General features: G+C 41.6%; 1 protein-coding gene across 3 annotated transcripts in view; it reads right to left on the reverse strand.

The window, feature by feature from the left end:
- TC2N (tandem C2 domains, nuclear) overlaps positions 1–13,589 on the reverse strand; it is a 49,764-nt gene that overhangs the window by 13,499 nt on the left and 22,676 nt on the right. For 2 of the 3 annotated variants that reach the window (XM_048855040.2, XM_048855039.2), the window contains exons 2-7: positions 12,076–12,202; positions 11,221–11,451; positions 7,130–7,297; positions 3,525–3,616; positions 2,223–2,298; positions 398–498 (exon numbers count right to left, since the gene is read on the reverse strand). In XM_048855040.2, coding sequence (XP_048710997.1) covers positions 398–498; positions 2,223–2,298; positions 3,525–3,616; positions 7,130–7,297; positions 11,221–11,451; positions 12,076–12,142 — 735 coding nt within the window. In that variant the 5' untranslated portion in view covers positions 12,143–12,202. The remainder of the gene's footprint in view (positions 1–397; positions 499–2,222; positions 2,299–3,524; positions 3,617–7,129; positions 7,298–11,220; positions 11,452–12,075; positions 12,203–13,589) is intronic. The other variant, XM_075129835.1, reaches the window with a different exon arrangement.

Consider the following 13,589-nt stretch of genomic DNA (forward strand, 5'->3'; position numbering starts at 1 on the left):
TCTGTGCCCTGCTCCCACCAAGCGCTGGCTCAGCAGCTCCCATTGGCTGGGAACTGGAGTCACACCAGCCACTGCAGAAGTCACGGATGTCTGGGAAAGTCATGGAATCTGACTTCCATGACCTCCGTGACAAACTCACGGCCTTAACCATGGCAGAAAGAAATCCATTAGTGATTAAAACAGTAAGAATCCAGGAGGAGATGACATCTTGAAAGAAGCAAGGAAAGGTGTATCACATTTAGGCCAAACTGAGGGTATATTTTGATACTTCAGTTCTGAGATAGTTTTACAGAAGCAAAAGAGTCCAATCTAGATTGGAGAACTGATGCCACAGATTACTAAGTACAATAAAGTCTCCATTTGAGTCAGTTATACAAGCCCAGCAATATTCTCTTACATGCAAGATTGTGATCCAGATCTGTTCTGCAGAAGGAATATAACACAGTTTCACATTCATTCTTCCAAAGTCTCGTTCGTCACCTGATAACGTAATGGTATCTGGGGAAAAAGCCAACCAGTCTTTTTAAAAGCCTTGCAGTATCTTCCAGCCCATTCTGAAAAGCAGGGATGCTATTCAGTTTTGTGACCCGCATATTTTAAAACTCTCAAACTGAGTTTGAAATATCTCAGCACAGATTTTAAGGCCAGGAGGGACCAACAGATCTTCAATTTGACCCCTTGTATATTACAGGGCATTAAATGTCACCCATTTGCCCTGTATTCAGCCTAATAATGTATATTTGATTAAAACATATCCTCCAGAAATGCAACTAGTATTGATTTGAAGCCATCAAGAGACAGAGACTCCACCACTTATCTTGGTAGTCTGTTCCACTGGTTAATCATCTTCACTGTTAATTCTGTGCCTTATTTCGAATTTGAATTGGTCTGGCTTCTGCTTTCAGCCATTTGTTCTTGTTATGCCTTTTTCTGCTCGACTAAAGAGACATTTACTAGCTGGTATTTTCTCCCCATGAATGTACTTTATACATAAAGGCTAAGATTTTGTCTCACATATTTTTAGTGAAAAAGTCATGGACAGGTCACGGGTAATAAAGACAAATTCATGGGAGCCCATGACCTGTTGGTGACTTTTACTAAAAATATCTGCGAAAAAATGGGGAGGGAGAAGGTTCCTGCACCCATTGCTACTGAGGCTCCCCACTGCCTGTGGTGGCCAGGGAGCTGCAGGGGAGTCACCCCAGCAGACAGCTCCAGCCCTACCACCCCAAGACTGCAGTCATGGAGGTCTCTGGAAGTAACGGATTCTGTGACTTCCGCAACCTCTGTGACAAAATTGCAGCCTTACTTATACACTGTAATTAAGTCACCTCTCAATCTTTTACATAAACTAAACAAATTGGGCTCTAAGTATCTTACTACAAAGGCATTTTCTCCAATCCTCAAATCATTTCTGTGGCTCTTTTCTGCACCCTCTCCAGGTTTTCACCATCCTTTTTAAAAATGTTTACACTAGAACTGTATAGAGTATTCCACTATCAGTTTCAACAATAATAGTGGTATTGGATTGCGAGTTTCTCCATTAGAAGAGGAGGAGAAAGGACCAGAGCTATTACCATGATACTTCCCTTTCCCCCTGCCCTCAACAGAGTTAACTAATATCCTAATTAACCGGCGAGTTAACTCAGGGTGGGATTTTCCAGAGCACTAAAACTTGTGCTCCTGTCGGTAGATCTATACTGTAGATCACAGGGTGCGACTACAGCTTGAGCTGACATACCCGAGTTAGCTTTAATCTAGCTAACTAGATTAAAGATTTAATCTAGCTAACTAATCTAGCTAGCTCAGATCCTGGAGCAGTGAAGCTGTGGCAACACATGCTTCAGCAGGGGCTGTACAAGCACGCCTGGACCTCTGGGTGATTACTCACAGGGCTAGCCCATGCTGAAGCTTGTGCTGCCTCAGCTTTGCCAATTTAGCTAGCTTTAATCACACACAGTGCAATTACAGCATCTCCATACCTTGGATCACTAAGGTGCTCTTAAAAATCCCATGTTCAATCTCTTTCAATAGGAAAGTTGCAGATGGAGGACTGAGTAAAGTAGGCATCTTACACTTCAAGTTACAAACTACCCACCAATTGTTTTGCTCCTCGATACCACTCCATAAAAATCACTGTCTGCAGTAATACAGTAATATTTTAGATATCACTGTGTAAAGGAAACTATTCCATTGCTGGTTACAAAACAAACAATTATTACCCAGGCTCCTGTTACTGCCTTGCGAATCCTTCTTCGAGGAGGTACTACTGGGTACACTGGAGACTGAATCATATCTCTGCAAAGAAAATGCCTCTTTAGTGGTGAGTGTGACAAAGAGCCCAGCAAGTTCTGATCATAAAAGATGGGACACACTGATAACTGGGAGGATGTAAATTGAAGTTCTCTCATTTGTTACTAACCCCTTGAAGCTGGTAGTGCGGAATTCCTTGGAGGTGGGATTTAAACATAAAATGCATTCACAGTTGGCATTGATTTTTTTCCCCTACTGATGCATGAAGGTTTTTTCCCCATTCGCATAAATGGGAATTAGTAACATCTTTATTTCCTGCTGCACCAATGGAAAACTAACTCCTTACATCACCCCATTGTCCAGTTTTATACTTGTGCAAGACAGGGAACCACAGCTGCTTATACTTAGAATCATAGAATATCAGGGTTGGAAGGGACCTCAGGAGGTGATCTAGTCCAACCCCCTGCTCAAAGCAGGACCAATCCCGAACTAAATCATCCCAGCCTGACCTTAAAAACCTCTAAGGAAGGAGAATCCACCACCTCCCTATGTAACGCATTCCAGTGCTTCACCACCCTCCTAGCGAAAAAGTTTTTCATAATATCCAACCTAAATCTCCCCTACTGCAACTTGAGACCATTGCTTCTTGTTCTGTCATCTGCCACCACTGAGAACAGCCTAGATTTATCTCTTTGGAACCCCATTTAAGGTAGTTGAAAGCCGCTCTCAAATCCCCCCTCATTCTTCTCTTCTGCAGAAGAAATAATTCCAGTTCCCTCAGCTTCTCCTCAAATCATGTGCTCCAGCCCCCTAATCATTTTTGTTGCCCTCCGCTGGACTCTTTCTAATTTTTCCACATCCTTCTTGTAGCGTGGGGCCCAAAACTGGACACAGTACTCCAGATGAGGCCTCACCAATGCCGAATAGAGGGGAATGATCATATCCCTCGATCTGCTGGCAATGCTCCTACTTATACAGCCCAAAATGCTGTTTGCCTTCTTGGCAACAAGGGCACGCCGTTGACTCATATCCAGCTTCTCGTCTGATAACCAACTGACTCAAGTTTCCCAACTATACTGTGGGGGGAGAAGGGAGGAATTAGGAAAAAACCTAGTGAAATTATTTACTATTTTGAACTTTTTCCTCAAGCTCTTCTACTGCACATCAAAATGGCCCTTAAAATGTTTACTCTTGAACTGTGATGGTATCAGGCACAGGTACACAAAAGAAAATGAGTGCTGCGTATAGCCTAAGTTATTAAAAGAACTCACCTGGATGACACGATGGGGTGGATTTGTGAGATCAAACAGGGAATGGCTTAAACCAGGTGATCCAGGAAGTGTGCTACTCCTTAAATCACAAACTGAAACAGAAAGGGACAAACATATTCACTTTGAACAGCATGAATAACATTAACATTTTTATTGGCAGGAAAAGAAAAGAGGAGAAAGTAGTTCTTAGTAAATGCCAGATTCAAAGCCAAGTTAATCAGATGTTTGTCCATCCCTAAACTTGCTTCTTTCACCCAGTCTTGAGCCAAACAATTACGGGTTTGAAAACACTCATAACAATTTAGGTGCATGTGGATGTTCTGCATAGTAGAGCGCGCACACTCCAGAGCCAATCCCAAATCACTGCAATTTTTAATATATTAACTACAGGGTTACACATTGTAACTGCAAAGGGCATGAAAAATAACTTTCATAGTGATATTAATTACAGCATAAAATACACTTTGCTACAAAACAAAGTCTAGGTTAGTGACAGCTCATACCTGGAGCGGGAAAAAAAACGTGTCTGTGGCTTTTGCTGAACAAGTTAATATAACCCTTAAGAGATAGTCCATTAAAAGTGCCTAGGGGATGGGAGGAATCATGAAAAATTGCAATGATGTTTCCATTTTGAAAAGTTAAGACCCAGCTCCCTTTCATTTTTAAAGATCAGCATTTTTACCAAAAAGGGGTACTGAAAATGGAGTTTTGACTGAAAGAGTCAGTGATTTATGAATTTTGTTTTGGGGAGGAAAAAAGAGCCCATTGCTGGATGAGAAAGCTTTTCATTTGAAAAAACGATGCCCAGCTCTATTTATAACTTAATAAATCACTAAGAAAGAGACATAAGGAAATGAGAATTTCCAGAAGTTTTTTCAGCTTTTATTTTACTATTAAATTCAAGAAGCCATTAGGTGCTCTGCAAATCCAGTCAGGCTACATGCACAAGTGTCATCGTTCACACTGTAAGCAATAAGGAAGTGCAAGAGTTAAGGTTTCAGCAGCAAAGTTGACTCTGCTGCATTGCACACATCCTGCAAATTTTAAAAGATCAAAGAGCAATATACAGAACTACATATATAACCAGAAAAAGGGAAATGATAGATGCCTTAGAAATACCTATGTGCCAAATACCAAACTGACTTCCCCTTCTGCCTCCTTATTTCTTCATGCACTTCTCTCTTCTCCTTAATGGCAGGAAGTAGCATTGCTTATAGAATGCCTTAGCAAAGAGGTGGGTCTTATCTTTAGATCTGGTCACGGTTGGGGTTCAGGCTGACCTCGTTAGTTAAGGTTTTCCGCAACAAGGGTCTCATCACCAAGAATGCTTTGTCTTCTGCACCCAGAAGTCTTATCTTATCCTTGGCTGTGCTTGCTGCAGTGTCCCTGTAGATCATAATTGTGTTGCTGGGTCACAGATGGGAAACTGGTCTCAACTGTCCAGTTCCTAGTGCGGTTTGTAGATTAGAACTAGGACTATAAAGTCAGTCTGGAGGCCATACTGGCACAGAGAACCAGTGACGTAATTTATCATCAACCTTTCTCGCTAAATGGGCAGACTGCTTCATAGTGCAGTTTTCATATTGCATCTACATTTAACTTCAGGTAGATCAAGTTGCAATAGTTTAACTGGGAGGTGACAAAAAAGAAGTGTATTATATCACAATAGCAAGGTCCTCATTTGAGAGGAAGAGCAGAGTCTCCTGGCTAGCTGGAGATGGTTGAAGACAGTACTCATCACTGTTGGCATCCTTTTTTGCCCAGAAGCCATGCAGAGAGGCTGTGCACCAGCCAAATACCCCAACATTGATAACAGAAAATACACCTTAACATGCGTGAGTTACTGTCACTGTTTTTCAGAAGCTTTTCAACTCCATCCCAATATCAGTGTTCAAGAGGCTTGCAAATACCTCTAACTCCACCAGGTTGACTAATCTCCGATTTTAAACCTACTAGAAGGCCACTTGTCACGCTGCACTGGTTTCCTTACTGCTTGGTCTGTATTTTCCAATATTTCAAGAGATTTCCATTATTCACAGTTCAAAAGGAGGAAGCAATGAAAATCTGGATGTTGTCGATTTCAGTTGCCTCCTCACTACCTCCGAATGGAAATAATCAGTTTTGCTTAGTATGAGCTGTCATGACAGAGTAATGCTCTTCCTGAGAGGGAGAAAGAGAAGCAAAAAGGAAAAAAATAGTTCTGACTTGGCTTGAAGGAGGGAGGGGAAAGCAATAACAGTATTCAGATACATTTTAGTGAAGATCTGTCAGTCTGGGATCACTTCCAAATTATCTTTCTTTGTTTCAAAGAGAGAGAGACAGGACTTCTGGTCTGTTTATAAAATCTTACACAGAAATACTGTGTTACAGAAACAAGCAAGTCCTTGAAACACAGTTTTGATGTAATGGAAGCAAATGAGCTGAGGCAAGCCCATAACTTGATTCAATAAAAAGTGAAAATATAATTTACTGAAATATAATCCATATGCAAAACCGAGAGGGAAACTATTGGGAAACTGTTATCCAGCTGTTTACTCTTCTAGCTAAAGAAAAGGATTACAAATCAGTTGGACGTTTTGAAGATGGCATATTTACAGTATATTTCTTGGACAGATGGTTGACATCTTTCAGATGAATAGACTGACAAAAGAGTGGCTTTTTCCAAAACCAAAAATGTTCACAAACAATTGGTAACCACAATTTAAAATTTCGTGAAATTTCATTTTATAAAAAACAAAATTTTGATTAACCAATTTTTTAAAACTGTTTATTTTGAACCCTATGAAGTGAAAAATTTCAAAAATAATTTTTCCCTTCTACACTTTTTAAATAAGCTCTAGTTTTAAGTTCACAAGCATGCAACACAGTGGCACTTCTAGGTGCTGCAGCACAGCAGGCTTAGGAGAGTGCCAGCTAGATTTTGAAAGAGGTGGCAGAAACCTGGCAAGGGAAAAATGTATATAAAGTCATTAATAATGCAGTTCTCCTGTTACATCTACATATAACTTCAGGTAGATTGTGTTGAAATAGTTTAATTGGGAGGCGACAAAGTGTGATATCACAATAGCAAGGTCCTCATTTGAGAAGAAGAGCAGAGTCTCCTGGTTAGCTGGAAATGGTTAAAGACAGTACTCATCACTGTTGGCATCTTTTTATTGGGACAACTTCTGTTAGTGAAAAAAGATAAGTTTTCAGGCTTACATAGAGCTCTTCTTCAGCTCTGTGTAAGCTCGAAAGCTTGTCTCTTTCACCAACAGAAGTTGCTCCAATAATAAATAGTCTCAACTCTTTCACTTAAGTGTCTCGTGAACAATAGTACTTGCTCTCAGGTTTATTAATATTAAAGATCAAGTGTCAAATATTTTCTTAGTGTGTACCAAAGATTGTGTATGAGGTGTTTTAGGCCATGAAGAGGCAAGAAGCAAGCAGAGTAGTTGGGAACAAGAAGGAGGAACCAGTACTGGATGACCAGCTAGTTCTGGGACCAACAGATCACCGTTTGAGAATTGCTGTATTCAGACATACCTTCCATATTCCCAATGTGCGCGCTCTCCTGCATTTAAACCTTCTGGTCAGAAAGGAGAGAGAACAGGATGAGTTCTTACCTGATCCATATAATCTCACATCTGATTTTTCTGGGAAGCGCCTAGTCATATCCGGTGAAATATGCTGCTGCCTATAGAATGGATTATACACCACATCACCATGGGGTCTTTGCTGGTATATATTGGAAAGTTCTGCTTTCCTGTCACCAACAAAAGCTCTGGCAGATCCTGTGAAACACAACATAAACCACATGTAAGAGTCTTAGCAGTTAATGAACATATTGCCATGGTTCATGAAGCAAGCAACATGTCTTTCAGGCAAAGGATACTTTGCTACCTGCTTAGGAAAAACTAACAGGTTATGTCAGATTTCAGCACTCTTAGGAATTACTGGCACAAATTTGAAACTGTACATTGAGAAGTCATGCACACACACCCCTTGGAGTTCCTTAATATAAACCTAACCTGATTTATACATAGATAGTTCCAAAGACTGAGAGCAAGTCAAATATTCAAAGGAAACTGGGTCATGTGTGCAGAGAACCTGTGCTTCCACGTTGGTTCTAACCCAGTGGGGTGTCCCACTTTGCTATAGTAGCCCCAGAACCTTCAGCAGGGTCTAGGAAGGAGAGAGAATATAGCCTGTGGCTTTGTATACTCTGCTTAATTTCCATAGGATACCTATCAGTACAGAGAAGTAAAACAGACTTGCCCAAGATCACTCACTTGTTGGCTGAATCAGGAATAGACCATAGAATGCCTGTCTCCCAGCTGCAAGCTCAGTCCATTAGACCTACTTTTCTTTCCTCTCCTTCTAATGAGTTCAGGCAACATATTAAGGTCTTGGTAAACAGAACAGTAAAAAAAGATTGACATTTCATTTTATTTATCAAAGCCCCCCATCCATTCCTCTAGGTGGTGGTGTCAGAATGAATAAAAAACAGAGAATAAACTAAAAGAATCATATGTAACAAAGAGATGATCATTCAGGAATTCAAGTGTGATGGAAGCAGTAACACAAGAAAGTTAAGTTAGTTCAGAGCATTCAGCCATTTAGATGAATATTAATATTAACATTAACATATGTGGTCAGAAACTGATATTTCCTTTCGCTAGCTTAGCTTCTCATGTAAGACCACGAGAAACAAACTGTTGCAAGCCTTGCAAAGAAAATTTGCCAAAGCATAATAGAAAATGGTGTTGCATTAAAAGCAGAGTTTGGACTGTTATGGCTGTTTACCAAGAGTCTGAAAATCAGGTAGAATCAGAGACTATCAAGGTTGGAAGGGTCCTCAGGAGGTCATCTAGTCCAACCCCCTGCTCAAAGCAGGGTTAATCCTCAACTAAATCAAATGGTACTCTAATGGTTCTCTTTAACATGCTAGTGCTTTAGTTAGTATTACATTATAGTGAAGAAGGAATTGTAGCACATTTCTCTAAATTCAATAAATCTTCCAAAAAAAGTAGTTTGCCTTTAACACAAATAGCTTTCACAACTCTTAAAAGCTATTTGTCCTTTCCAAATATAAATATACAGTTTTACTGCTAAAAATTAACATAATCGTTTCAGAAAGACACAGCTTCTTATTTGCTGTAAGAATTATACTTAAGCTTAAATTAAATGCTTACTCATGAGGCATATTTGTGAAGAGACACTTTTCTTATCATGAGCTCTCCAGAAAACAATGATCCAAGACTCCAATGAACAAAAGTACCGCTTAATAAACCACTTTTTAAAGTGGGCAGAACAGCAAGAGGGTGGCAAGCAGGAAGTCACATGATAGTAGCATGATGTATAGTAAAAAGAAAAAAGTCTAAATGTCTATACTTTTGCAAAAGCACTATGCTTACAAAATAAGGAATTTAGGACAACCCCATGCAGTATCTTTGGGGACCACTGTATTAAATTTATGAATGGTTTATGTAGGATTGTGTTCTACTCCAATGGTGAGCAAACTTTCCCTTATCATTAACGGAATCTGTCCATGGCACGCCTCCATTACCGCACAGCCAAGGCTTCCTCAGCAGCCAGGCTGCACTCCTAGGGCAGGACCAATATCTGCCCCTTCTCCCTCGGGTTTCCAGAGTGGGGGGGGGGGGGGGGGAGAGAAAGGTGCATGTGACGGTCTCTGGGGGTGGAGCCAGCGCTGGGCACGGAGGCTGACAGGAGCAGAAATCGGTGCAGCCCACGGACCCACAGGCTAGGTGGCCCCCTGCAGTCAGTCAGGGTGGAGATGGCACTCCCTCCCTGTCTCTGGTGGGGGATGGTTCAGGCCCTGCCACATGGGGCTGGCACGAGCTGCTTGGTGCTGCCACTCGCCCCCCCGGATGTTCCTTCATGCCCCACAGTTTGCGCACCACTGTTCTACTTCATGGGGGAGGGTTAGCACAGCTCCTCCAAGTTCCCGGGGCGAGGGCATGATTAAGGTAAGTTGCCAAGACTGAACAGTACCAGAGAGGTACTCCCCGACATGTGGTTTACATATATTCACTCAAACTGGGTTCTCCAGCAACTAGGAGATAAGAATTGTGCTTTTGGTATAAAAAGCTGAATTTAAACAGACTTTCTGATCCAGCAAATGGATGTGAGCTTTCTTCCAATTCTGCTGAAAGGTTGGAAGGCCATTCACCTACTGAACTCTCCACATGGAAGATGGGTGATTCCTGGCACATTTAGTAGGACATTTTATGGTTTTCTCTGTGCGCTTTTGTCATTAAAATAAATGTGCTTGCTTTGGAGAGCTGTGTGGTAACTTGTAAATGCTGGCACACACTGATCATTGCTTGGAGAGAAAGCCGCTGAGTCACTACTGCTGCCGGTGAGTCTCAGCACCCCATTCCTTACATGGGAAGTTTGGCTGGTGTGGATGTCTTCAGCCTTTTCTGGTCTCCAAGACCTTACAGAACTGCCTTTTCACACTGCTTTTTTGCAGGTAACTCGTTTTCCTCCAGGTGTCCTTCTCTACTCTGAGTGAAACTTGAGACTTGGGGGCTTTGTTGATTGATGTCGACTTTGAACATTTCTCATCTTGCAGAATGAGTGGGTTCCATACTGTGAAAGTCTTCCTCAAAGCAGCTCTTGTGGAGGGCAAGAGAGCAGTGACTGAGGAAAAAGGCAGGAGACTGGGCTTCTGGAGAAATTCTTAATCTCAGAATCTGCCATGAATATTTACAGAAGGGGCATTCAGCATCTTTGGTTTCCCCAAGATGTAACAATGGCTGAACAGCAGTTTCTGGGACCTATATATTAACTATTACCTAATTTCTAGATGCATGGATTTTTACTAAGAATGTGAAAAAAGCCAAAATAGAACAACAAACCCTCATTTTGCTATAGTGCCAGGATAAAATTAGTTTAAACATTAGAAACAGAGTGTCTAAAACCAAAATTCCTGGACCTACCTTCAAATTTTGGTTAGGCAGGGAGGTTGGGAAGCATTGGAATCCAAACCAGCATCTGGAGCAGAGGTGGACAAACTATGGCCCATGGGCAACATCCAGCCCACGGGAGTGTCCTGCCTGGCCCCTGAGCTCCCGGTCCTGGAGGCTAGCCCCCGGCCCCTCCCCAGCTGTCCCCCCTTCCCCACAGCCTCAGCTTGCCATGACGCCAGCACTCTGGCCCGCTGCTCCTCCTGGGTGGCGTGGCTGGCTCTGGCATGGTAAGGAGGCGGGGAGTGGGGGGTAGATAAGGAGCAGGGGGTCCCGGGGGACAGTCAGGGGACAAGGAGCAGGGCGGTTGGATAGATGTGGGAGTGGATAGGGGTCAGGGCAATCAGGGGACTGGGAGCAGAGGGGGTTGGATAGGGGGTGCAGTCCCAATGGGCAATTAGGGGTGAGGGATCCCAGGAGGGGGCGATCAGGGGACAAGGAGCAGGTGGGGTTGGATAGGTTGGGGGCTCAGAGGGGGGGCAGGAAGGGGGCAGATAGGGGCCAGGCTATTCAGGGAGGCACAGCCTTCCCTACCCGGCCCTCCATACAGTTTCACAACCCCGATGTGGCCCTCGGGCCAAAAAGTTTGCCCACCCCAATCTAGAGACTGGTCCGATTTACATCGCTTGGGCAAAGACCTAATTAAAGTATCTAATGAAATGCTGCCATTTTTCTGCTGTTTTTTTTTGGCGCTATTTCACCATTATGATTTTTAAATTTACCTTGAATTCCCCCAACGTGCGACGAACTGCCAAGGTTCTTGGGTTGTATGTAAGCTAGTTTAAGATGAGGGAGCACAAACGGGACCTCCCTGCCATCCGATGGCAGTTTCGCAAGGAGATAATCCTCGGAACAGCCAACTTGACGCTTCACTGACACAGAAGACAATGGAGGTTTCTCCACAATGCTTTGCCTGTTTTTGGCTGCAGCTTCAGATTCCTTCTCCATGGAAACTGTTAAAAAAAATAAAGTGCATTCAGTCTGAAGAGATTTTTGTGTTTAACAGGATCAAGGATTCACAGGGTTTCCTTACGGTCATTGCATATAGGAGCAGCACTGGAAAGTTTACTGATTCTGGAAGCATTTGTACTGGCCCAAAATGTGTTGCCACCCAGACTTTATTGTAATAAGCACCTTGCTTTCACTTCAGCTCTTACAAGACTTCACCACACAGTGTATCATGATCCAGTACGAAAAGTGATTAATACACTATACCAATTGAAAGCTGTGATTACAAGCTTGCAGAAAGTAAAGCACTGCATTCTAGCCTGTTATTTGAGAGGTAAGACCTTTACATGACCCTTGGTGTAACAATGGTTTTGGTTTTTGCTAGTATTCCAGGGCCAAATACAACACGCTGCAGACTTCGTACAATTGTCTTTTTTCCGTCCCTGATTAATAATGTTAATCAGCATATGCTAATGTTCAAATCGAGGCTATAGTTTGGATGCTGTAAAATAATTCAAGTTAATCCAAAAGAAGTGGATGATTTAGCATTTTATCCCCAGGAAGTATTAATGAAGCTTCAATTTCAAAACTATTAACAGGCATGTTTATTATTATGGTGTGGAACTCACAGTCATTCTTTTCCTTCTCCATGTAGAAACACCCTTTGCAGCAGTTCTTTAGGCATTCTTTTGCCATAGCTTCTAATATTTCAAACTTAAGTGAAACACAAACAAGGCTCCAGTGCAGAAGTCAACCCTGAAAACATACACAACATGAGAGTAGCAGAAATTAAAATGCAACACCATTATTTTATAAATACTGTCACATCACATCCCGAGGCCAACACCATTGACTTAAATGGGAGCAAGAGCAGCACCATTAGGTTTATCTTATTTTAACTAGTTTCTCTTATACATAAAGCATGGAGGTGGAGAAAAATATCATAAGATTTGGTGTTTCTAAGGCTGGGACACTGAAGATAAACAAAATGGTTCTTTTCAAGAGTGCTAATTCTCTCCTCACACTCATATCAGCCACTAAGCTCCACAGAGTTTATTAGCATTAGTCAAGTCAGTTACAAGATGTTTCTTTTTATCCAACTTCCTTTGTTCACATAGTCCTTTCATTGTCTAATATTTTCACACAACTTTACATTACTCAGTGTAAATTCCATGCTTTACATATTAACATGCGATATTTATGCATGATACCAAAATTAGTTTTTCCATGGAACTACTGCTTTCTCAGGTTGTTTATGTATTGAATGGAAGACCCATTTCATATACAACTGTGTCCTCCACACATACAGAAGAGTGGAAATTGCTGACAGCTTCTAGGAAACTAAGTGGAGAGGAATAAAAGCAAACCTATAACAGTCGGTTAACGTTAAAAGTACTTTGACAGTAATAAATGGCCTCTTATTTAAATGTCCTTTTACTTATATGCTTATAATCTCTTTTCAGAGAGACAAACAGCTGCACTGCCTCCTGTCGAACAGTCTAGCTGCCTTATTATTTACACACATCTCAGATGTGAGGTACTTTACAGAACATAGTGAAGAGACAATCCCCTCCCTTTGGAGCTACAAGATGAGGCCAAACAGAACGTGGAGACAAGCAGAAGGGGTGGGAAAGACAACAAAGAGAAAAGATGGGAGTTAACCAACCATAAGTCTGCTTTTTGTACATCTTAGTCACAGGAAATTATGCTGAACGTTTTCATGCTCCAGTATAGACTACTCCCATGTGTGCTTTGAACAGTTTGGTCTTTTTCTGTATGCAAAGAGAGACAGCTAGGGAGCACCACACACTTTAATCAAATGGTTTTATTGCTAAATGTTAATTCTATTAACAAATACTGTTTCTATTGGATACCACCAAATATTCCAATAAATTCCTTTTGGAGCCATTGTAAATTTGTACACATTTCATCTAAGTAAAAAACACAAGCGTTTTGCCATATGTGACTTTTCTTTCAACTGTACCTATCAGTGGGAAATAAGCAATCAGTAGGTACCTAATTATACTAATGGCAAGTATAGAATATATTCCGCAAACACAAGGCCCCTCTTTGGTACAGAATAGTTATAATGCACTGTACCTTGTGTTTTAATTTGTTAGCCATGATCATGCATAACCCACAT

The sequence above is a fragment of the Caretta caretta genome, chromosome 6, assembly GCF_965140235.1.
Source record: "Caretta caretta isolate rCarCar2 chromosome 6, rCarCar1.hap1, whole genome shotgun sequence".
Lineage (NCBI taxonomy): Eukaryota > Metazoa > Chordata > Testudines > Cheloniidae > Caretta > Caretta caretta.